Raw genomic sequence first — 24,559 nt, forward strand, 5'->3', positions numbered from 1 at the left:
ACTGTCTGTAACTCCAGGTCCAGGGGATCTGACACCTTCACACCAATGCACATATAATAAATAATAAAAAAGAAAAGAAAAGAAAAACCTAGAGGAAGCAGAGAGCAAGAGGAGGAGGGCAGAAGTGCAGTACGGCTCTGGGACTTGGTGCCTTTGCATTGCTGCTCTGCAGAGGACAGAGTCCAGAGCCACTGAGGCTGCCCTGAGCTGGGCTCTAGGATCCAGAGTCCCCAGTGCCCCACCCAAGTCTTGATTTCAAAGGCACCAACAGTTAGGTGCTTGCTGCCAGGGAAGGTGGAATGAAACTAAACCTATACAGAAGCTCACACCCAAACAGGGGAAGTGTTACCTGGCAAAGCAGCTGGCCTTCTGTGTTCTTTCCACAGACCAGAACAGTGTACACGTAGCCTGAAGATACTTCCCACCCATGCCTGCTGGCTGCGATGGCCTTTCCTCCCTGCTTGGGGCCAAGGCTCACCTGGAACTCTTCAAGCTGCCATCGTCAGAAGCTGCCTTCGAAGAAGGTCCCTTGTTCTTTGACAACCAAGATTTGACCCCGTCGACCCGGTCCTCCAGCTCTGAGTCCACATCGGAGTCTCCCTCACTGTGGGGGCGAGGAGCAAAAAGGTAGGCAAGGCCAGGCAGCTGAGGGTGGCTTGCTGGCCAGGACAGAAAGCAAGAAGGGAAGAGGGTGCACCTTGGGTGGGGCTGGAATGCAGGTGGCATGCACATCAGAGAGTCGGAGAGAACAGAAAGGTTAGAGAGAGCACGACACCCAGCAAGGTGCCCACCCCTTCCCTCAGCAGACCACACTGTGTGACAGCCATTAAGAGGATCCTGGGAAGCACGGAGGCACCACCCGTTCCTCCAGGTATGAGGGACAGGCTATTCAGCTGGCCAACCAGATGAGAATGGGCCATCCACTTAGCAATTCTAGCCTAATGGCGCTTGGTTAAAGAAAAGTCTTCGGGCTGAGAAGATGATTCAGTGAGTAATAGCTCTTGCCACCAAGCCTGAGTTCAATCCCTGGAAGCCATTTGGGGCTCTTTAACTTCCACACATATGCTGTAGCACACCCATATCCTTGTACATATATATATCCACACACATACATGTGTATTGCTTGGCAGTGGTGGTACGCACCTTTAATCCCAGCACTTAGGAGGCAGAGGCAGGGGGATCTCTGTGAGTTCAAGACTAACCTGGTCTACAGAGTGAGTGCCAGGACAGCCAGAACTACATGGAGAAACCCTGTCTGGAAAAACCAAATAAAACAAATAGATGTGTGTGTGTGTGTGTGTATGTGTGTGTGTGTGCGCGCGCGCATGTATGTGTGTGTTTTCCTGGGCCCCTCAGCTCCCCTTTGAGCCTATGTTGACATGCCTCAGCCTGTAGCTATGGCTACCACTATTTTCTATGTCTTCATCATAAAAGCAGGGCTGCTACATATGGGCAGAAGACCGGACCTTCACATGACTTCAGGTTAACTTGAACCTGAAGGTCTCTTTAGCTGCTAGCAACATGCACCTAAGCTAATGAAACACCAGCCAAATCCTAAACCCACCGTGTGGTGTGCCTGGCTTTTAGAAACAGGAAACAAAAGATGAAGGGAGTAGCAGCTGCTTTTCCTGAGGGCCTGGCAGTGCCTTCAGGATCCAGGTAGCCCCAGGAAGTCCAGTAGACTCAGAAAGCAGGGTTCTAACTCTCCAGTCTCTTCATCCTCCCCCTCAGGCAGCCTCCAGTCCCTGCTTGCCACTACCACTGCTGGACAGGCCAACCCCAGAACCTGCAAGCAAGCCTCAGAGAGTCTAATTCTGGGGCTGGAGTCATGGTGACCCCCTCATGAAGCAGTGGGGGCATAGAGATGGTTTCTGAGTGCAAATGTTTTGCAAATTCTGCAAGATGTCTGCTCCCTAAGTATCCTTGCTATTGATAGGCTGAGATTTCTCCTTGATATAAATTTCCTTTCATCTGTGTCAAAAGGAGTAGCCCGGTCCTGAATTATGTTCTTGAATAAATAGCCACACAGGCACATTCATATATACCCAAGCATGTGCATGCAGCTACACACACACACACACACACACACACACACACACAAATACATATACACATATCAGAAGAAACCACAGTAGTTCTAGGGATCATGAGAGAGCCCTGTACATGGGGAAGGGGAACAAAGAGGCATATTTTATGGGCTTTCATCAAATACAGAATTATAACAGAGACAAGGCCTGTCAATGCCCCGGGTAAACAGGAGTTTAGCAGGCAGCCCCCAAACCACTAATGCAAGCTCTGTGCCCGTCCGAGCCTGGCAGATTTACTGTGGTGCACAGGTCCCATGGAACGCCAATACCACCTGATTTATACACCCGTGCAAAAAACCTCCCTCTATAGCTTCAGAGCCTGTAATTTATCACCGCCGTTCATAACCATATTGATTGCCTTTAGAAAGGAGGTGCTGTATGCATCGCAAAATCTATGTCTACATGTTAAAAGTGTTTCTGTATAAATCTCCCTTAATACTGCACTGTTTACTGCTTTCATTAAGGTTATGGCAATAACAACTGTATCTCTAAGTAAATCGAAACATTATTTTTCTGCCCGCCTTAGCATGTTCGTTCGATAACGTGGAGCTGCTGAGGAAGGAGCCCCTCTGCCATCAGTGGAGTCTGCTTAGAATTGCACGTTTTCCTGCACCTGCTTTGCGTGCACGCTGGTGTGTGTGTGTGTGTGTGTGTGTGTGTGTGTGTGTGTGTGTGTGTGTGTGCTGAGTCTCTGTGTGCCCAACTGTGGTTTAGAATATGATCTTCAATGCACATTTCATCAGCCCTCAGAGCTCCTTCTGCCCAAGGATGGTAAGATGGAACGCACTGGGGACAGACTGAGTCCAGAATATGAATTTCCTTCCCCACATTCAGAGCAGTCAGTGGGCTGAGCAGCTGGCTTGCCTGCCCTCACCTGCTTTATAGTTGCAAGAATCCAGACCATGTTCGGGTTCTCTTCCTTAAATAATCAGGCCCGTAAACAAACTCCAGGGGCAGGCAGGCTCAGGGGGCAGTTGAAATTTTAAATGGTCGGAATTAAACCTCGCGTCAAATACAATTTATGTCCAGGCTCATGTGCTATTAGTTAACTGGGAGCTGAATCACGGGGGAACAAACAAACGGAGACAGAACGGCAGGGGATATTAATTGTGTGTGACAACCGGGCTCCAGCGGCCCTCTATCACTGTTACACACTATTACATTTATCATTAGCTCTCCCGGACTCCTGTGCACGGCCACCAGCCCATCCTGGCCAGGGGAGGAGGTCTGCCAGGCAGGAATGCAGTCCTATGCTGAGAAAACAACCTCCAAAGCAAGCCTGTCGAACTTGACAGAGGATCAGCAAATCTGCCTGGAGGCCTTGCACATCCGCACCACTTTCCAGCTCTCCCACCCCCACCCCGCCAGAAAGAGGGAACAGAGAAGGGCAGATGTCCTAGGCCTCCCGTCTTCTGACAAACAAACCACCAGATATATTCCTCCTATCACCACCAAGACCACCACCACTGCCTGAGGTGCCCGCCCTGGGAGCAAAGCAAACACAACCCACTGTTTCCTTTCCCTGCCACAGCAGAGCTGCCCAAGATCAACTGCCTGAATGCTTTCTCCAAACAGGCAGCTGTGAGATGTCCCTCACCCTCAACCCTCATCCGCCTAAGGAAGGTGACAGACCTTAAACACAAACAGACCCTTTCCTTGCAGGCAGGAAAGGGTTCCAAGAGCCCAAGAATGTAGACAGATTTATCCTGGAACACTAAACCTCCAGACAGTGTCAGGGTGGTGGCCACACTTAGTTCCTAGAGAGGGAAGGCTGGGACTTTTAGCTAGGTAGATGAAGGGTCTACCTTCATCTAGGCCTAGGAGGGTCAGTCTCGCTTTTTAGGAAGACACTTCACAGCCAGACAATTCTTCCATTCCAGCCTAAGGACAGTCAGTGGTGTTAGCATTAGAGACCAGCCAGTGAGAGTGTGAGGCTGTGTCTGCGTGCAGCATGCAGCAGGGGCCCTGTGTTAGGGAGGGTTAGACACCCAAGAGGAGAGGCAAAGAGCACATGGCTCTGGTCCTCACAGTTTATTCTTTCTTTTCTGATATTTTGTCACCATGTCCTGCAAACTGGAAAAAGAAAGAAAATGGTGGGCAAAGAGACCAGAGAAGCAGATGGGGGCAGGGGAATCGATGGACAAACAGGAGGACCCTCATCCACACTTTGTTCTTCACTAAACGACAGATCTGGCTGGTTGCAATCAGGCAGAAGTGAGTAATAGTATCCTCAGAACTAGGCTTGATCCACTGCCAGGGCTCACCCCAAGGGAGCAAGCTTCCTGGGCCGCCCCGCCCAAATGGTGGGACCTGACCCTGAGGCAAGAAGTGGGGAGCTCTGGGATCTACCCAGGTCCCAGCCCCACCCCCACACCGCTGATCCTCTGGATCTGACTTTCTCCTCAGCCTAGGACTACAAATCTCTCTTGTTCTCCAAAACCATTCCCTGGGTGGGTTTTATGCGAGAAAATCTCTAGCACAGTAGCAAGACGCCACAGCCCTTAAATCTCTGCTCTCCCTAGAGTGGAGCAGGCGGCATCGGAAATGCAGCTAAACGGGGGAATAACTCATGGGGAGCAGGCAGCACCAGAGCCTGGATTTTGGAAGGCCTGGGAAGGAGAGCATGGGAGGAGAGAAGAGCGCCTAGCCCCCAGCACCCTCGGGCGCTTCCATCTGGGTCCAGTACTGGGAGGGTGATGGCTGGTAGCTTAGCGATGGATGACCACGGTTGCAGCTGTCACCTGGGGCCCTATCCCACTGTTCAAGAGGCCTCTGCCCCACTGGAAATGCCGCAGACTCCATCTCTTACCTGTTGATAAGGTCCTCATTCTCATCGCTCTCCATCTCATCCTCAATGGCGGCTTGCAAGTCCCCAATGCGTTTGAATGCCAGCTTGAGGTCAGCCTGCAGGCTTTGGTTAGCGGCTTCCAGACTCTCCAGGTCCATCTCCTAGGAGGGGGGTCTAGTGTACAGGAGGGCCACACTGTCCCCTAGCATCTCTGCAGGAGCCTGCAGCAAGTTACTCGTTGCCAGGCAGGAGCTACCCTGGTTGCTACTCGAAGTCTCCAAAGGCTTCTCTATTTAAGGGCTTCTAGGCTGGCTGGGTGGTGGGCTTCACCTGATGGAGACTTCTGAGGCCATCCCGACTCTCTTGCCTATCCTCAGGACAGGGTGAGGTGAGAGGACACCTAAGAGGGCTTGGGAACTGAAATGCCCCCCACAGCCCAGGGTGAGGTGGGCATGTACTTAGCAGCACCTGGGGAAGGGGGTCTCCAGCTTGGGACCCACGAGGAGCAGGACATTACCAGCTCATGCTTCTTGCGGCTGGCCTCTGCTTCCTTCCTGGCAAGTTCACCCATCTCCTCCTTGGTGTCCCGGAGCTGTCGCTGGAGCCTCTTGTTCTGCTCCTTCTCGCGGTTCTCAGCTGCAGCCCGCTGGTCCCGCTCCTCAGTCAGCTTTTCCATGTTCTCCTTGAGCCGATTGGCCAGGCCCTGGGTGGGCAGGTTGAGAAGAAATAGCAGGTATGCTGTCAGCCAGGCAGAGTACTGGCAGGAAGCCTGGCTGAGCTCTCTGCTCCCACTACTCAGCGATGGCTAAGAGATGCACACGCGAGTTTACTTTTAACTTCTTCCCGCCCTTCATCCCTTTTTGTCTTCCTGTGTATGGGAGCACATGTGTGTAGGCCAGAAGTCAACCTGGACTATTCCTTAGGTAATCCATCTTGCCCTTTGAGACATGGTCCCTTATTGTGACCTAGAGCTCACCAATTAGGCTGCCTGGCCAGCAAACCTCGGTGAGTCTCCTGTCTCTGTTCCCCAGTGCGAGGATTACAAGCAAGGGCACTACACCTGACTTTTTTTTAAAATTTATTTTTATTTTGTGTGCATTTGGGTTTTGCCTGCATGTATGTCTGTGTGACGGTATTGTAGCCCTTGGAACTGGCATTACAGATAGTTGTGAACTGCCATGTGGGTTCTGGGGATTGAACTCAGGTCCACTGAGTCATCTCTCCAGCCCCCTATACCTGGCTTTTTATGTAGGTGTTGAGTGAACTCAGGTCCTCATGTATGCAGGATAAGTACTCTACCCCTGGGCTTCACTGTCTGTCAAAGGGAAAGATGATGCCTGTGTCCAGGAGTCTTGGGAGGACTAAGTAATGAGAAAGCATTCTGAAAGGAGAAGGGGTGCGGTTCTTATTACTGCAGAGACTCAGGGAGGCCTTGGGCAGAGGCTGGCCTGTCGTATAAATGTCTCCACGGGCATCGGGGATTTTTCGGAGGCGACAGCCAGTGTTCAGAGGTGACTGGTTCCATTGTGAGCGCCTGAATAGGAGACGCAGGCAGAGTGATCTCTCTTGGCCTTGTGAATCCGTCTCCCTCAGAAACATGGACATGTTTCCCCTGCTAGGCAGGAGGGTCCTAAGCAGGAAATGATTGGGGATGAGGGAGGACTGAGCCAGTGTCCAGGATGAGGGAGGACTGAGCCAGTGTCCAGGGTGAGGGAGGACTGAGCCAGTGTCCACTGTCATCCTCCCACTGACTACCCCAGCCTGGTGTGCAAAGTGACAGGCCCAGGCTACAGCGTCACTCAGGTTGTCTACACCACAACATTGCCTTTTTGAGTCTGAGGGGAGGGATGTCAGCCTGAGACAAGAGTGAGGTGACAAGCGCAGGAGGCAGAGCTTTCATCGACCGCCAGTGGCTTCTCCGGCTCCTAGCAACTGCATGAACCCTTTCCCGTATGTGGTAGCGGGACTGAAATGTGACCCACTGCCCTGGGGTCCTGGGGGGCAGAACATAAGCCATTAAGCCCTGTCTGGCTCTCCATGCTGGGAGTTTTGTCCAAACACCTTTCCTGTGTCCAGGCTGGTAATGCCCTTGGCTGCTCACCCGCTTCTACCTCTCTCCTACAGACTGCACTGCTGACAGAGGGACTGATGGGGAAGGGGCGAGAGAGAAGTTCCCCATTCGCCACAATGAGCCTGTTCCCAGGCAGGCCTGAGGATGTTTGAACAGATGTCCATACGCTCAGGAGAACAAGAGCCAAGACAAGGCTACAAAGGAACACGCCGACCAGGTTCTGACACCTCTCACACAGGGAGGGCTGAAGCACTGGCTACAGGAGACCAGAGGTGGAGTATGGAGAGGCCATTGTGGGGAAGGGGGAAACAAAGCAAGAAGAGAAGAGACTAACCGAAAGGGGGAAGGCAAAAAAAAAAAAAGGAGAAAGGGAGTAAGGAAAGAAAGAAATGAAGACATGGGAAGAGAATAAGAAAGAGGCAAGACGGTGTTGGGGGAGAAGGAGGGAGGGCAGAGCTGGGAAGGGTGGCAAGCGTAGGGGGAGGGCGTAAAAAGCAAGGGAGAAGAAGAAAGAGCCACGAGACGAGAACAGACTTCAGCCTTAGAGCAGTGGTTCCATCCACTGCATATTTATGACCCTACCAGAGAGTGAGTGAGGGGGACAGGAGGGGGAGCTCGTGGCAGAGGAAAATATGAAGACGAAAAGCTAAGCTGCTCTGGTCCCTTGGCAGAAAGCAAGCACGGAGACAGAATGTAAAACAGGCAGGCTCTGCGGGGCCCAGAGAGCAGGCCAGGCAGGCGGGAGGGGAGCTCCCGCCCTGTCAGCTGGCCTGGCAGCTTGGCAGAGGACTCTGAGGAGTGTCCCTGGCTTGCACAGCCCTTCAGAGCATGCGTGGCTCCAGCCACCAGGGCAGCTTTGCTTGGCTTGCAGTGAAGCACACACGTAGCTGAACCCACCTCCAGACGCTTCGCTTGGGTCTTTTCGAACTCCAGGCGTGTTTCCAGCTCCCTGATCTTCGCTTCCTGCCTGCTGACGAGAGACTTGTCCACCATGGACTGCTCTAGGAACTCCACCTGGCTCTGCAGGGCTTGGAGCTAGAGGTGGAGGGAGCAAGGGAAGAATGAACTGAATCCAGAACGGTGAGGGCGGTGGCAAGTCTGGGATAGGCAACATCACCATGGTGACTAGAAGGCTAAGGGAGGGAGCGATGCACAGAGGAGGGTATGAGGAGTCCCCCACCCACCCACCCCCAGCAAAGGTCTCCCCCACTTGCCCCTGCACTTGGCACTGATATTTTCCTGCTGAAAGGAAGGAGCGTGTTAAGGACCAGAGAGGGAAGAGAAATGTGAGGTGAGGCAGCTGAAGCCAAAACATCTACCATGGTGATGTGGTGCCAAGACTAGCTCTTCCTGCTTGTTCACACTGCTCCCAGTTCACATGCTCTGTGGCTTATGTATGGTTGAGAGAAACACCCTCCGTACTAGATCAAAGCTTCATCCCCAAGGATCCTGAACGCTCACTCCCAAGGGAGCCCATGGTACCCACCTTCTCTTGTAGCTCTTGCTTCTCCTTGTTGGATTCTTCTAGTTGAGCTTGGAGATCATTCATCTGTGCCATGTCCCGAGAAGACTGGGAAGGGAGGAGAACAATGGGGAAAGGGTCCCCCAAACAGAAATTCAGCCCCTATCCATCGAGGGCCAGAGCACCTAGACTCACAAGCTACATTTCTCCAAAGTAGCTCTCCTAGAGCCAGGTGTGGTGGCGCACACCTTTAACCCAGCACCTGGGAGGCAGATGCAGGCGGATCTCTGTGAGTTCAAAGGCAGCCTGATCTACAGAGTGAGTTCCAGGACAGCCAGGGCTACATAACTCAGGGGGGAAAAAAGCATCTAGCTTGAGATCTACGAGGGGGCCCAGAGGACAGTAACTATGGCATCATTCCTGGCGGGGTACCTGGGCCACAGCTGCCTTGTGCTTCTTCATCAGCTCGTTCATGTCCTCCTGATCCTCTTCCAGCCGGTTCTGGATCTCATTTTTCTCACGCTGAAGGCGGCTCAGTTGCTCCTCCAGCTGGACAAAGGCAGGGGCAGATCGGAGGGGATCAGGCCTGTGTCTTCAGGCCCTGGGGTAGCAAGTCCAAACCTGGCCCACCCCATGCCACCTCTCCGAGGTGGGGGTGACAGTAGGGTAGGGACACAATGGAATGTTGGAGTAGGCTCCAGAACCAGCAAAGGGATCTGACGGCTTCTGGGCAGGGAGGTGGGAGACAGGCAGACCCTGGGCTTTAAATGCTAAACGGTTAAATGGCAGCTGCTCTCTGGCAGCTCTCAAGACTAGTAAGAAAGTAGAAATTCTGCCCTTAACAAATGACCCATCGTCCTGGTACATCAGCCTGACTGGCATGCACTCTGCCCACAGCAGGCCTCAGGAAAGAACCTTTCAGGTTGGTGACATCCCCTGGCTTGGATTTTGTTAGCCCTGGGAATGGCCCACTCTTGGGTCACCCAGCTCTTCCAGCCTTGGGGGAGGGGAAGAGACAGGTACCAGCAGCTTCAGGAAATGAATGAATCTATTAGCCTGTAATTCTAAACCAAAATGACTGCGTTGGTGCCTTCTCTGCCCCATCCATCTTGTTACTGGGCTGTGGGGAGCTGGGGGAAGCCTCCGCCAAGAAATTTATTAACTCAGATTTAAATAAAACGGTAATTTTATAACAGCCTTTTTTTTTTAACACAATTAAGGAATTGGAATTACTCACCTGGAACCTGCTGAAGAGCAAAAATGTCACAAGATAAATCAAGGCTGTGAGACTGGCATCTCTCAGCAGCAGGGTGACCAACTAGGGGCCATGAAGCCAACAGCCAAACTCAGCCTCCTCCCCCTGCCCCACTCCTGGCTTGAGGAGGTACGGGTGCTGGCCACATCCCAGGAGTGTATACTGGGCCAGTGGCTGAGCCGTGGGAGAGGTGGGAAATTAAAAGGGAGGCATTAAATAAGAGCTCTAATTAGCTGCCGCTTGGGCTCCTCAGTGGGCTGGGCAGGGGAGGGAAAGGAAGCCCGGCCATCCTATCCTCTTATTGGTGCTTCTGCTAATCTCGAGGCACCTGTTTACATCCCTCAGCCACATTAGCTGCCTTTATTTATGGTTCCAGGGCCTGCGGCCAAGCTCCCAGAGGCAGGTGGTTAAACAGGGAGATGTGCACCCAAGCTGCCAGCCCTCCCTCCTCTCAAGACTGCTCTGAGTGGGGGGGAAGCAGAGGACGTGGGTAGGGGGGTACTGTGTCCTGCAGGCGTGAGAGGACCTGTGTGGGTCACGGTTCAGTTCCCCCTCAGTCCCCAGCCCTGCCCTGTGCGCCCTGCCCTGTGCGCCCTGCCCTGTGCGCCCTGCCCCTCACCGCTGTCTTGGCTTTGGTGATGTCATCAATCTGCAGGTGCAGATCCTCAATCTCCACCTCCATCGCCTTCCGTGCTTTTACAGCCGCCGCACAGGTGAACTCAGACTCTTCCAGCTGGACACAGAGACACCCCCGCCAGGAGATAAACATCAGCCACACTCTGGGGCACAAGACACTCTCCCTGTCCTCCTCTGCCACCTCCTCCCTCCCGCTTCTTGCTCCTCCTCTTTCCTCATGAATGGCACTCTTAGAGCCATAGCTGGGCTACAGTGCACACACTGTTCTCTCCTCCAGGATGCACAGCCCATCCACATCACCCTCGGGCCTGGAAGTCATTATGCTATAGGGCAGACACAGACCCTAGGGAATCTGACTGCTGGGGGCGGCTTCCTCCCCACATTCCAGTCATCTTCCTTCTCAAGGACTTCAGAGCCAGCAAGACGAACAAGCCGAGAAGATAACTGAACAAATGAGCTTCTTGGCTGCCCCTGGAACCAGTGGATTCATCTGAGCATGGGTACCTGGTTCTTTAGCTGGGCAATCTCCCTCTTGCTGGGGGCGTTGTTCTTTAAGTGGTCCAGCATGATCTGGGCATCTGCCAGCAGCGCCTTGGTACGCTTCAGGTCTTTCCGCAACCGCTTCTCTGATTCAAAGTCCCGCTGGTTCACCTGGGAGGACACCATCCAGGAATGCACTGAGCTCCACCATGGAACTTCCTTGAGTCCTTCCCAAGCTGACTGCTAATCTTGCCCCCAAGCTGACTGCTAATCTTGCCAATCTTCACATTCTCCAAAATGAGCAAGGATGCTGTCCTGGGCATGCCAGGATCACAATGGCTAGTGAGAAAGGCCTGGGTGATGGATGATACCCTCATCAACCCCTGTGATATGGTACCTGCTGCAGAGTACCACAGCATGCCCACTTTTCTGTCCTCAAGATCCCCAGTCTTAGGCCAGTGGAGCGGGTAGCTGCGGGGGTCCCCACGCACCTGGTCACTGAGTGTGGACAGCTTGCCCTCCAGCTCCCGCTTCTCCCGCAGCGCCTTCTGCTTGTCCTCATACTCCTCCTCAAGCTGCACTTCCATCTGCTTTAGCTGCGGGGTCGTGGGGACAGAGGCTGTTGTCCTTTTGTCCTTCGTGAGCAGGGACAATATTCCCTCCCATGCTGAGTGTCCCCTCCCAGAACAATGGAGCAGGGCTGAGTGTGGTTGACCATCCAAGGTGGCTGACCACCGGCGGCCCCAGGGGAGCACAGGACCAAGCTTTCCCACAGACTGAAAGGCTCATTCCAGGCCAGGCCTGAGAGGAGAAACGCTGGTCCAGGATAGCAGGAGAATACAGGGGATAATGTGGAAAAACAAACCCCCTCACTTTAAAGCGGTGATAAAGAACAGGTCCTTACACCAGCCTAGGTGAGCTCAGATGGCCCAGGTGCCATACCTTCTTCTGACATGACTGCCGGGCCTCCTCTACCTCCTCATCCCGACTCTCCATCTCCTTGGAATGGGTCTGTCGCATCCTCTCCATCTCCATCTCCAGACGCAGCTTGGCCTGTGGGTTGGAGGGTTAGAAGTCAGGACTGGGTTCCCTTCCCGGAAGTGCAGCTCTCCCATGTTCAGAAGCGCAGGCTCTCTCTCCACCACGGTTCTCTCTGCCCTGATAGCCAGCTTCTGCAGGGAAGCTGTAGTGCGCCTCCTTACTCAACACCTGGCCAAGGCTCAGGAAGAGGCTGGCTGCTGGAGATGGTCTTGAAGTTTTCCGTCCCTGGGTAGGATCCCCTGAACTGACTTGGCTGTTTAGTGGCATGCTTGGTTGGCTCCTGGCCCTCTGGTTGCATTATCTTCCCATCCTTTCCTCACTAGATCCAACCCAGACCCGCTTTTGGGATAGTTAAGTATGGCAACTTAACTATCAGTACGTTGTGGCTAGCACAGAGCAAGTCCTCACAAGACATTTTATGAGTAGGTGAATGAGTGATTGAGAGAATGAATGAATGGATGAATGTGGACTTTGACCTTTTCTTCCTGGCGCCCTGTGTAAATGGTGAGGGTGGCAGTATTTCCTGCTGTACCTTGGCCCTCCCTTGGCCAACCCTCTGGTACCTGCTCCAGCATCTGTATGCTTCCCGCCTGTTCATCCAGCTCCTCTTCCTGATCCTTGACCTTGGCCTCCAAGTCCCGGAGCTGCTTCTTGACCTTGGCCAGAGAAGCCTCATCCTTGGACTCTTGAGAAGAAATGTCCTGGAGCTCAGCCTCCAAGGAGACGACCTTCTGGGTAAACCCGGCGATGTCCATGTCTTTTTCCTAGAGTGCAAAGGAAGGTGAGGTTGGCCCAGGGCTTCCCCAATTCCAGCTGGAAGAGGGTCAGCCCCATACCTCCAGCTGCTGCTTCAAGCTGAAAGCCTCAGCCAGGAGCATGTCCTTCTCCCGCTGGAGCTTCTCCCTCTGCAACTTCTCCCGCTGGGTCTCCTCCTGTGCCTGGGAAAGCTCATTGTCAAACCTGTGGGGAGCATGATGGCCTCATTAGGAAAGGACAAAGCCTGGCTCTCCAGCACCCAGCAAGCGGTGCCACAGACGGAGCAAGACACCAACAGGGCTGGGGTGGGGGATGGGAGGGACTCATAAGTCATGACTTGGGACCCTGGTGACGCTGGAATTCAGGAAATAGAGGTCAGACTACTGAGGCACCTGAGGAACACTTAGGCACACACCGCTTCTGGGAAAGGGGCGGGAAAGTCTCAACATTCTCCAACAGATGAAAGAAGAGGGTGTCAGGGTGACAAGAGAGTGGTATCGGGATGAGTAGAGATGATGTTCTCTTTAGACAACTCACACTATGCTCAACTCAGCAACTACCGGCACAGCTGCTGGCTTCTAACCACCTCTGACATCTGCCTCCGGTGTCAGTACCACCCACCAGCAGGGGACCCTGTGCTGGGCCAGGCAGCATTCCCGTCAGGCCCAGCCTGCAATGTGCTCTAAAAGGCACTCGCAGGAGCCACCTCCTTTACTACTCTACTTCCCAGCCTTCCGTTTCCCACCCAGTGACTCTACATCGGGGAGCAAATTGCTGAAATCTCTCTTAGCCCTTCCCTGCATAGGTAATCAGGTTCCTGTGGAAACTCCATAGCACCCCTCCCTAGCCCACAGCAGAAAAAGAGGAGGAAAACCCCGGGTAGCCGAAACCTAATAAGTCGCCCAGCGGGGAACACAGAGACATGGTAACTAGGCCAAGCTGGCATGATTATGGGGTGCTCATGAAGGAGGGGTTCCTGTTAACAGTGCCATCTTTAGGTTTAGACAGAGTGGGGTTAAAGGGTGGGAGAAGCAGACTGCCTGGTTGTTCCGGGAGAGACAAAAAAATATATATATCTTCTGAACCACCCTGTTCTCCTCAGAGTAACAGGAAGCAGTTATCAAGGAAGGTGACAAGGTGATGCGGGAGCTGGGGACACATAAGGTAATGCATACTGGGAGGAGCGGGAGCTCTGTTCTGCCAGTCTCCCTCCCAGGGTCTTGGGGTGAGGTTACCCTTCACAAAGGTAATTGGTACCTGTACTGGAAGCTAGCAGAGGGGAACCAGGCATTGTTCCTGCTCCCTGGGGCACCCCACTGTTCCCAGGGCGTGTGGGCTCCTCATGCTGTTAATGAAGGCGTCCCATTCCCATTCCCAGCCAGGGAAATTAATTTAGATTGGATTTTCTCCTGTGAGGGCTGCCCCCCTTCTTTGCGTCATTACCATAATGAGATGGAAGTGGCACGGTAGTTTAACGACATTAGTCAAGAGAGTGTGTTTGTGGGGTGAAGGCAAGTGAAAGCTACTCAGGCGGGGGGGGGGGGTGTAAAGGGGCACAAGGGGCAGGGCAGGGACCTGGTGGTTCTGAACTTGGCTGAAGCCTGTCCTTTCTGGTTTGGGACAGATGACAGGTACCCTTGAGAGGAACACATGTGAACAGAGGTTGGAATGGACTTCCCGGTAGCCGTGGCCCGAGTCCTCCCAGGAGACCAGAAGTGAGCCTGTTTCACGTGCCAGCACAAATGGCTGGTCCTGTAGCTCGAAGGTTCTGAGGGTACAAGGCAGGGCCACCCACCTCCTCTGCTTCTTCTCCAGCTCATGGTTTCGGACCTGCTGGCCCTCCAGGTGTAGCTTGGTGTCCTGCAGCTCAGCTGTGAGTCGCTGGCACTTCTTCTTGAGCTGCTGCAGTGCCCGCTGGCTCTCGTCACTGTCTGCTTGCAGGTCCCCAAGCTAGAGGTGGAGAGACGGGTGCATGGTCAGCAGCCACCAAGGGTTCAGAAGTGGAGGGCAGTGACATCTTCAGAACCTAAGGGGAGGTCCTAGCTGTCCCTTCAGGACTGGCTGACACTCCACTTCCCCTGTCCCTTTCCAGGTCTGCCTGCCTCTGGCTGTTTTGTCAGTAGACAAGGTGCCGAGCCCCAGGCCTCCGACGACAGGCCTCAGTTCCCGGCCAGCCTCACCCGTCTCTCTAGCTGCCTCCTGCTCTGCTGCTCCACCTCCATCTTGTCTTCCAACTCCTGCTGGAGCCGCTTCTTGGTGAAGTCCACCTCCCGAACAGCGCGCTCATACTTCAGCCGCCACTCTCCTCCTGCAGAGTAGGGGGGGACGCTCCATTCAGAGCTGCTGAGGGTCCCCAGGAAGGGGTAGGAAGGAGGAGAGGGTGGAGTCTAGAGAGGTGACAAGGGGAACCTGTGCTAGCTACTCCCTAGGGGCCGCCAGACCCATGGCCCTTGTCATTACCATAGCAGTTCAACCTGTTATTTTCAGCGTCTTGACATTGTGGTTTTGAGGTTTTTGTTTGTTTGTTTTTGGAGACAAGATCTCAGGCTGTCCTTGAGTTTATTATGCAGTTGGTGACCTTGAACTTCGGTCACCCGGGATTACAAGCATGAATCACCATGCCTGGTTTTAGCAACTCTACTTTCTCATCCATTTACTGTATTTTAGTATGAGAATGGCTCACAGAAGGGAGACAAGCCCAGACAGGGTGTGTGATTACCCAAGGAAGGCATCAGGCCTTGCCATTCAGGCCCGCCTGCCTCCTCCACTTGGGACCCACCTGCATCGTCGTCATCGACTTCCCCATTGACCTCTGCTGCCCGAATGAGCCTGGCCTCCATCACCTCCATTTCCATTACTTCCATCTGCTTCTTCAGTGCATCATACTGGGTCTGAAGGAAAGGGCTTGTTAGCCTTGCAGGTCTTCCCCTCGCCTGTCCTACCCAGTGTCCTGAACCACACAGGCCACACGCTTACCCCAGTCAGACAGAGATGTCGAGCTAGTACAGGAGGTGCCAAGTGGCTTTGGGGAAGCCGAGTGTGGCGGTCACTAGCCTGCTGTCTTCACCCTGGCCCTGCTCTCACCTGTAGCTCTTTCATTTCCTTCTCTGCTCGGAGCCTCTCGGCCGTCTCTGCATCCAGCAGCTGGGAGGCGGACTCTCCTGTGTTCCGCTCGTCAGTCAGCTCCGATGTCAGCTCTGAGATCTGGGGTTGGGAGGGGGGGGTCACCAGTTGAAGTGACTGCCTCACTCAGCCAGAACACCAGGGCTCACGGGTCAGGGCACTTTGGGACAGTGGGCCAGTCTGTTTGGTGACTGGAGTCACCCACCCGGGACTCCAGCCGGTCACTGTTGAGCCGGAGCTCATTCCGTTCTTTCTCCACCTTCTCAAGCTTGCTGCGCAGCTGCTGGATCTCCTCCTGTGGGAAGCAAGGAGACAAAGTGAGGCTGAGGCTCTAAGAGGGTGAGGACCCCCACCAGGTCTGTCCCCTGAGGACTCCCCATCAGGACTCCCAACCCCCAGACTCCCCTCCACAAACAGCAGATGCCTACGATTTTATCCTAAGAAGCTACCGAGGGCCCATCCTGCACTCCACAGGGAGATGTGCTTGATGGGCATAGTTCAAAGACACCAGTCCTTCCAACTAATCCTAAAGCACCTTAATCCAAGACAAGCCAGCAAGACCCTTGTGTACATGGAGCCCCTCCCAGGACCCGGCCTGCAAGGTCACGCACGTCTTTATTGCGAATCTGTTCTTCTGACAACTGGACTTGGATGAGGGGCCGCACAGTGGTGAACAGCTTCCACCAGGGCCAGTCCTTCACCCCTTTGTTCTTCTTGATGTTCTTCTGCACACAGCGAATGGCCAGGTCCTGGATCTGCGGTTGGGGTTGTCACATGATGGACCTCCCACTCCCTTGGCCAAGTCACTGCCCACCAGCAGCACAACCGTACCAGCTCCCCAGACCCTCCTCATGCCCACTGCCCCACCCCTCAGAGGGTGGGCAGTCCCAGAAGGGAGCAGTGCATGGGGCACTCGTGTCCCACTGTCATTAGGAATAATTTCATCTGCTTTATTTGCTGCTTGATTATTTCCAGCACCCTGGCCTAGCTGTGCTATAAAACCTAATCTTGCTGAAACACAAGAGGCGGCAGTGCTGGCTGTTTTATGGACTTGCTAATAAGAAAAGGAGTCGCTGACACAGCTCTTTAATCTTCATAGAACAGCCCATGAACCAGAGCCCACCTTTGCCTGAGCCCTGCTTCCCGCCCCCACTCCCACAACACAGCCCCCTGGCCAGGGCACATGCCTACGCTGCTGGGCACTCAAGCATGCTTCCCACTCTGGCCCAGGCATGGTGCTCTTGGGAGGTTCCCACCTCCTTCCCAGAGGATGATGCATCCTGCATGCCCCCCCCCCCCCACGGGTACTCTGTGTGCCATCTAGGCTGGAGTGTCCCCAGAGCAGCACCTTTCTCTTCTTGAAATGCTGGCGGGCGAGATAGCCCCTGCATGCCGCTTGGAACAGGGTCAGGTGCCTGCTGGTTTGCTCATCTCGCTGCTCTTCCAGCCGTGCCAACGTGCCTGCCCGGAAGAACACCTGTCGGAGAAGCAGCCTGGTAAAAGTCGGAGATTGAACTGGGGCGGCAAAGAGAGAGGAACAGGCAGCTGGCACAGGGAGCCAGCATGCTAGGGAGTATGGACCCTGGTTCAGGAAGAGCCTGAAAATCCACTTGCCCAAGGGTGGAGGGGGAGGAGCCCTAGCATGGCCCCTGGGGATGGGCCAGGTCCAGGTGGAAGGCTTTGGGTCTGGAGGAGTGAGGTGGGAAGTCCAACCTCAAGGAGAAAAGACAGCAGCACAGGGGGAGAGGAGATACCTGGGGCCAAGAGGAACAGGAAGCACTCAGGGGCCAAACAAGGAGGGGAGGTCCTTCAGCTAAAGCTGTGATACTGTCACTGTGCCCAGTGCCACGGCCCACTGCAGGGCCCGAGCACAGCTCCAGCCATTTGGGCTCAGGTGGAGAGTGAGATGGTGTGTCTGGGTGGGAGAGAACCTAAGAAGCTGTCTGTGGGGGAAGACTAGAGTGCGGGGCGAGGCTTCTGCCCTTCTGCCCGCCTGCTCAGCTTCATTCCAGCTACCTCCTCTTTCATGCCAGGGCCCCACCCCTACCCCCACGTTTCACACTCTCATGAAGAAGCTGGTGAGGTGGGCGTGAATCAGCCCCAGCAAGAGACCTGTCATACAGGTTTGGGGGCTGGAAGACAGATGTGTGGGAACCCGCTGGGCACCCTACACCCAGCTGTTCCTCTCAGTCTTTGCTACCCTGTGTTGGCCTTGTAAAAGACATGGAGCAGGGTGATGATGACTCTGGTGTCCTTGAGAAGCAGAGGAGCACAAGGTTTATAACCACCCTCACCCGACACACACACACACACACACACACACACACACACACACCCCTCCTTCTTAGGGCCAGTGAGATGGCTAAGCTGCCAAGTCTACCGTCCAGAGTTTGATCCCCAAGATGCACGTGGAAGCAGGGGAGAACTCACGGCCTCAAGTTATCCTGACCACCACACATGTGCTGTGGCATGCACACATCCATAAATTAAGAAACAAACAGGTAAATAAATAAATGTGATTTATCCTTAAAAAGAAAGACAGTTTGGAGAGATGGCTCTGCAGTTAAGAGCAGTACCGCCCTTCAGGAAGACCTGAGCTTGGTTCGGAGCACCCACATCATCAGCACAACTGCTGTAACTCCAGCGCCAGGGGATCGGACACCCTCTTCCGGCCTCTGAGAGCACCTTTATACACATGGCAGACACACACAGGCATAGCCATACGTAAGCAATACATCTTAAGAAAGAAAGAAAATGAAATTTCCTTTTGTAGGACAGAGATGGGAAATCAAGAAGGACACAGGTAATATACATAGTTCTGATAGGGGAAGGATCCCAGAGTCCCCTTCAGAGAAGTAGGGAGAAGTCCAAACCCGATGAGAACGCTGCATCTGGTCACATCACAGAAGCCTCATCCTCTGAGACTAGTTTTGGAAAGAAAAAAAAACCCAGCTCAGTCCTTGTGATACTGCCCCAAATCCTACAAACTGGCAAAGTGGGGGTTTCCACGTATCTGAAGTCTGACTCATGCCTCAGTTTCCAGTAAAATATACATGTGAGGCACTAAGGGACAACCAGTTTGTTCCTAGGTCAAGCAAATATGCTTCGTTAGCAAACAGGGAAGCAGGGGAATACTGGCACAGAGAGACAGAATGACTTGGAAACACAATGAGAGAGAATGATCTAGGATCTCTGAGTTCAAGGCCAGCCTGGTCTACACAGTGAGGTCCAAGACAGCCAGAGCTACATAACGAGGCCCTGTCTCAAAAAACCAGACACACACACACACACACACACACACACACACACGGATGGTCTAAAGGCTACAGATACAAGCCTCAAACCTCTTGAACATATGTAGAATTGAGTCCTTGTGGGGGGAGCTTACGAGATGGCTCACCCTGCTAAATGATTGTTACACAGGAAAAAAGACCTGAGTTCAGATCCCCAGCAACCACATAAAAGCCAGGTGTGGTCTACGACCATACCACCCTGAACGCGCCCGATCTCATGTGATTTGGAAGCTAAGCAGGGTCTGTAATCCTAGTACTGGGGCATGGTAGGGGGCAGAGAGAGGAGGTCCTGTAGCTTGCATGCTAGCCAGTCTAGTCAGTCAGAGAGTTCCCAACTCAGTAAGAGACCCTGTCTCAAAAATAAGGTGGAGGGGTCTGATGAGGTGGCTCAGTGAGTTGGGTCACTTGCCACTAAACCTGAGGACCCGAGTTTGATCCACAACACCCACGTGGTAGAAGGGAGTAACAAACTTCTGCAGGTTGTCCTGTGACCCAAGGGTGCTCATAATACCCCAGCCCCGCTCCCCCTCTGAGTAAATACATGTAACAAGAATAACAATAATAAATAAGGCAGAGAACGATGCAGGAAGACACTAGATTCCATCCCTGGCCTCTATTCGACAGAGTTCACTACAAGTACATATGGTGTGAACACACATTTACACACATACAGAAGAAAAATTTAGAACCCTTTTGGGTAGAGCTGAAAGACTATGGTCATCTCCTTCTCAAGTTCCCATGAATGCAAACTTGACAGCATCAGGAGGCTCTCAGACCCCAGGCTCTTCACCTGGCCTTCAGGCCCAGTGGCCACCCCTCCACTGAAGCATTATGAACACCCAGTCCTTGCTCACCAGCCAGTGCTAAGTGCAGCCTGCGAAGCTGAAGCAAACATCCAACCTTGGTCCCTTTCCACCTGAGTACCAGGAGGCCCCATGGCTCACCTGCCTCAGCTTGGCACCTGGGAGGAATCAGGACAGCTGAGGGTCTAAGATGTGGCCAGAAGAAGATCAACCTGTACAGGTCTGTTCCTGCCTGAGATGTGTCTGGGAACCTGGGAACTGGCTTAGAGTGCCACTCCCAGTACCAGCCAGCAGCGGTGCAGCCTGCTAGAGGGGTAGGAGCCCACAGAAAGGCCTGGGTGTGAACTAGCCACTGAGGAGCTAAAGGAATGGTTTTGGCTGCAGGCAGCCCAGCTGGCTGCCTCTGAGTCTCAGAAAAGGGATGCGCGTGAGCATGCGTGTGTGTGTGTGTGTGTGTGTGCGCGCGCGCGCGCACGCGCGCGCGCACACGTGCTGGAGGGTGACCAGAGAGAAAGGAGGGGAGCCAGATGTCATAGACAAAGACCAGAGCAGAAAAATGACACCAAAGGGGTGGGAACAAACACAGAATAAGGAGAGAAAGGAAAAAACAGGACCAGAAACCAAAACAGGGCAGAAGGAACTTTGAGGACCCAAGGGAAAAAGAGAAAGCCAAGGACATGAGAGACTGAGGTGAGACACAGGGAGCGAAGGTCAGGAAAAATCAGGACCTTACTCAACCTGCAGACTAAGGGACAAGTGAAATGTATGTCTCTCCCTCCACCTCACACTGTGCAAGAGGCTTTGTGACTGGGGTGCCTGTCTTCTCTGCTGACAGAGGAACACATCCGTGACTCTTTCTCTGGCCGCCTGCTGCCCTTCCTCCATGCCAATTCCCAGCGCACTTTTGAACACTGACTACCCAAGCTTTTTAGCTAGGGGAGAGGTAGGCAAGGCTCCCTGCCTATGGGAAGACTGTTCCCGGACCCTTTGGTATGGACCAGGGCCTTTTATGCTACACATTCCATTTAGATGAGGAATTTGGCCTGTGGACAGATAGTGGTGGCTCAGCTCACCAGTCTTTACTTGCTCTTCTGCACCGTGGTAGCACTCTGGCTTCCTACTACCCCTGGCTTTCCTCAGCCCCTCCCTCCAAGTCCAGCCCCCTCCCTCCAAGCCCAGCTCTCTCCTTCCAAGCCCAGCCCCCTCCCTCCAAGCCCAGCCCTCTCCTTCCAAGCCCAGCCCTCTTCCTCCAAACCCAGCCCTTCTGTTTCCCCACTTCCCACTGCATCAAACTCAAGGCCATGATTCAGCCCATTCCCTTCTGACACCACAGAGGTTTCACAGTCCTGAACCAGTCAACTATCCTGGCAAGAAAATAAAGTTTGCTGAAACTAGAATATCTACACCCTCGCTTCTATCAAGAACAGGGAGGGAGAGCCAGCCATCTGACTAGGGCCACCAGGAAGCCAACACCTGGCTGCCCACCTGTGCGCAACTTACCCGACTCAGGCCCATGCAGCAGCTGCTCTTCTCCAGGTCCAGGGACTCTAGCAGCTCCTCCACAGCCTGAGGAGAGAAAGGCTGCCGTTAGGTCCGCATAGGCTCTCCCCATCTCCACTTCCTGGGCTCTCCCTGGATCCCTTCTAGAAACCCCATCATTTCTTTCACGAGCCCCTCAGGTAGGCTTCCATGATGCCAGCCACGATGTCCACTCTGGGGACCAGAGGTGACCAGAAGAGGAACAGATGGTGTTGTTGGAGAGTAAGATAAGTAGGGGGCAAGACAGGTGCAGTACATAAAAAAGGCATGGGGGTCAGTCGGGGATGGGGACCCCAGAGGAGGACTGCCTGACCCAAGACTGTAAATACCAGTTATGCCCCCGACTTGAGCAAAGGCCTGGGATCACAAGCGGAGAGTACATGTTGCAAGAGTGAGGGGGTGGGGATTACAGTGCAACCAAGGTGTGGGGAGCCTGGCGTGCCAGGGAAACTCTGCACAGTCCTCTCAGGAAGGGCCAGAGACACACCTGAGAAGGTCAGTCACAAAAGCAGGGAATACATGAGTAAGAACAGGCTTGAGGGCAAGAGAATGAACGGACTCCATGAGCTCAGTTTGGGGTAAGAGGACAGGAAAATCCAGAAGGCAGTGAGAAGCGTACACTTGGAGAGCAGGAGGAAGGTCTGGCTGGGGCACTGATCTGGGCCAATCAGTGTCTGTGTGGTAATCGAAGTGATGGGTGCGAATGAGGTTGTCCAGGAAGAGAGAGTAGAATATAAAAATGGAGTCACAGGTAGAGTACTGAGGAATGAGATCTTTACTGAAGCAGGGAGCGGAGAGGGACTGAGACGAGCAGAACAAGGAAAACAGCACGGTGGCAGAGAGGGCAAACAGGAAACACTTCAAAATACCAGGAAAGTCGCATGCCAAGCACTCAAGACACAGCCAGGCAGGTGGCGCACACCTGTACTCCCAAGGAACAGCCAGGCAGGTGGCGCACACCTGTACTCCCAGCACTTGGGAGGCAGAGGCAGATGGCTCTCTGTGAGTTCTAGGCTAACCTGGTCTACAGAGTGAATTCCAGTAGACTCAGGACTATATAGTGAGACCCTGACTTAAAAAAAAAAATGCGACTGAAGAGATGGCTCAGTGGTTAAAAGCACTGGCTGCTCTTCCAGAGGACCTGGGTTCCATTCCTAGAAATTACATGGCAGCTCACAACTGTCTGTAACTCTAGTTCCAGGGGATCTTATGCCTTCTTCTGCCCTCCATGGACATCTGGCATGCAAACTGTGCACATGCATACATGCAGGCAAAACAAACACATAAAAATAAATAAATTGTTTTTTAAAAAAATTCAAGGAACAGGAACAGGGCTGGAGAGATGGCTCAGAGGTTAAGGGCACTGGCTGAAGTTCCAGAGGTTCATGAGTTCAATTCCCAGCAACCACATGGTGGCTCACAATCATTGGTAACGAGATCTGGCACCCTCTTCTGGCCCGCCCGCAGGCATATATGCAGACAGAACACTATACATAATAAATAAACTTAAAAAAAATTCAAGGAACAGAGGCTCCGGCAATACAGAGGTATTAGGGAGAGCAGCTCCAGGGTACCAGGGTGGAAGAACAAAAGGCAGCAGAGCAGGAGCTGGGGCAGGCAGATGTGGGTGGTCTCAGGCTAGAGAGCATGGACTGCACAAAGAGCCTCTTTCAGGCGGAGGCTACTCTCTATGGAACCGTTCTAACAGAGAAAAGAGGCAGGAGGGAATGGATTCTAAGTCATGAAGGAAGGAACTGCCCCAAAATGGCTCACTTCTACCCTGTTCCCACCAAGGCAGAATGGGGGATGGGAAGGAGGAAGATGAAGATGGTAGAAGAAGCTAAACCAGTTTCAGTAGTTCAGAGTCAAGGTCAGCTGCTGGGAAGATGGCCTGGAAAGGCAGGGGAGGAGAGGGGCAGGTAAGGTAGGGTAGGGTAGGACAGGAGATTGGAGGAGAAAGGTGGTGAATGGGATAGCAGGCCAGGAGCTTGGTGATGTGGCCATACAAGAAGACTTACTAGGCCATGCCAAGGGCCCACCTAAGGTTGAAGACCACAAACCTGTAGGAATTCAAGTCTAGAGTTGTACAGCTTCTTTCCATAGCCCTTGGGAGTTTAATATGAGCAGCGCAGCCATCCAAGGGCTGGCCCTTCAGGCAGGGGTAAGACAGAGCTGTGGGAGGTTCAGGAGAATGGAGGGATGAAGGGGTTAAGTGCTGAGTAGGTTGGGCCATGGCGTCAAGGCTATGGAGTAAATCATGGAACAGAGAACAGATTGGGTCTCGACTTGTAAGGCCTCGCTGAGACCAACAGCAAACTCCCTGAGCAGGGGACACTACAGGTAGGAGGTTGTGATCAGAGAGATCCACGCAGAAATGACAGTCTGGGAAGGACAGCGTTTCCAGAGAGACAAGCACAGCCTGCTGCTGTGAGAGGGAAGCTAGGATGGAAGTCAGGCCAAGGAGGAGCAGGAAGGTGGGATGCTAACAGGCCTGAGACCACAGAAATCTTTGTGGCTTCCATGAATGTTTGTCTGTGAGTCAGAGGCAAGGGTAGAAGAAGCAGGGGCAGACTAGGCAATGTTGTGGGCTTTCCTTCCCCAGGCTACAAAGTGCCCTCCCTTCAGGGAAGCCTCCTAAGGACTGAGGTGCTCTCAGAGTCAAGCTGAAAGTCGGTGCCAGTGCACAGCAGAGGAGGTCTCCCCTACTCAAGGAGCCTTTGGCTGCCTGGGGGTTGAGGTGGCAGTGTAAAGTAATAAAGACACTTCTACAGTCACGGGTCCAGCATTCTTGATTGTAAGAGGCCCACAGACATATGCTCCGGCACCAAAGTAGCCTTGCCATCTCAGCCTCCTCCTAGGAAGGAAGCGTGCCCAGCCCTAGAGAGCTTCCTGCTTCAGGAATCAGGTAACACCATGGAAGCTGAGGCTGAAGGACCCAGATGCCATCAGCGGGATACCCAAAACATAAATCCTAGTCATCTACTTGGAAGGCTCTGCCATGTTTACTCAGTGTGACTGTCTGGCTTCCTAAAAGCACAGACACCCAAATCTTTGACCTCCAACAAGAGTAGCTCCTCCCCAATCCCTGCAGCTCATGATCTCATGTGGCAGCCATTGTCACACTGCCACAGTGTTGTGTCTCTGCCCTAGCCCTGGTTGGCTGGAACTCTGTGACCTTGAGCAAGAGCCAGCCTGCAAGTCTAGGAAAGATAGGCAGAGGGCTCT

The 24,559-nt window shown here is 53.5% G+C and overlaps 1 protein-coding gene across 19 annotated transcripts in view; it reads right to left on the minus strand.

Annotated features, from left to right (window-relative positions):
• The window catches only part of Myo18a (myosin XVIIIA), a 98,442-nt gene that overhangs the window by 7,367 nt on the left and 66,516 nt on the right, over positions 1-24,559 (minus strand). For 13 of the 19 annotated variants that reach the window (XM_087910268.1, XM_087910263.1, XM_087910260.1 and 10 more), the window contains 21 exons: positions 21,296-21,361; positions 17,048-17,176; positions 16,311-16,454; positions 15,905-15,994; positions 15,661-15,780; positions 15,356-15,467; positions 14,757-14,884; positions 14,372-14,526; positions 12,657-12,780; positions 12,384-12,584; positions 11,722-11,832; positions 11,271-11,375; positions 10,804-10,950; positions 10,283-10,396; positions 8,841-8,957; positions 8,433-8,516; positions 7,844-7,981; positions 5,393-5,578; positions 4,897-5,036; positions 4,116-4,160; positions 479-604 (listed from right to left, as the gene is read on the minus strand). In XM_087910268.1, the coding sequence (XP_087766394.1) occupies positions 479-604; positions 4,116-4,160; positions 4,897-5,036; positions 5,393-5,578; positions 7,844-7,981; positions 8,433-8,516; positions 8,841-8,957; positions 10,283-10,396; positions 10,804-10,950; positions 11,271-11,375; positions 11,722-11,832; positions 12,384-12,584; positions 12,657-12,780; positions 14,372-14,526; positions 14,757-14,884; positions 15,356-15,467; positions 15,661-15,780; positions 15,905-15,994; positions 16,311-16,454; positions 17,048-17,176; positions 21,296-21,361 (2,582 nt within the window). The remainder of the gene's footprint in view (positions 1-478; positions 605-4,115; positions 4,161-4,896; positions 5,037-5,392; positions 5,579-7,843; positions 7,982-8,432; positions 8,517-8,840; positions 8,958-10,282; positions 10,397-10,803; positions 10,951-11,270; positions 11,376-11,721; positions 11,833-12,383; positions 12,585-12,656; positions 12,781-14,371; positions 14,527-14,756; positions 14,885-15,355; positions 15,468-15,660; positions 15,781-15,904; positions 15,995-16,310; positions 16,455-17,047; positions 17,177-21,295; positions 21,362-24,559) is intronic. The other 6 variants (XM_087910269.1, XM_087910267.1, XM_087910266.1 and 3 more) reach the window with 1 other exon arrangement.

This window comes from Myodes glareolus, chromosome 9 (genome assembly GCF_982192425.1).
Source record: "Myodes glareolus chromosome 9, mMyoGla1.1, whole genome shotgun sequence".
In the NCBI taxonomy this organism is placed as follows: domain Eukaryota; kingdom Metazoa; phylum Chordata; class Mammalia; order Rodentia; family Cricetidae; genus Myodes; species Myodes glareolus.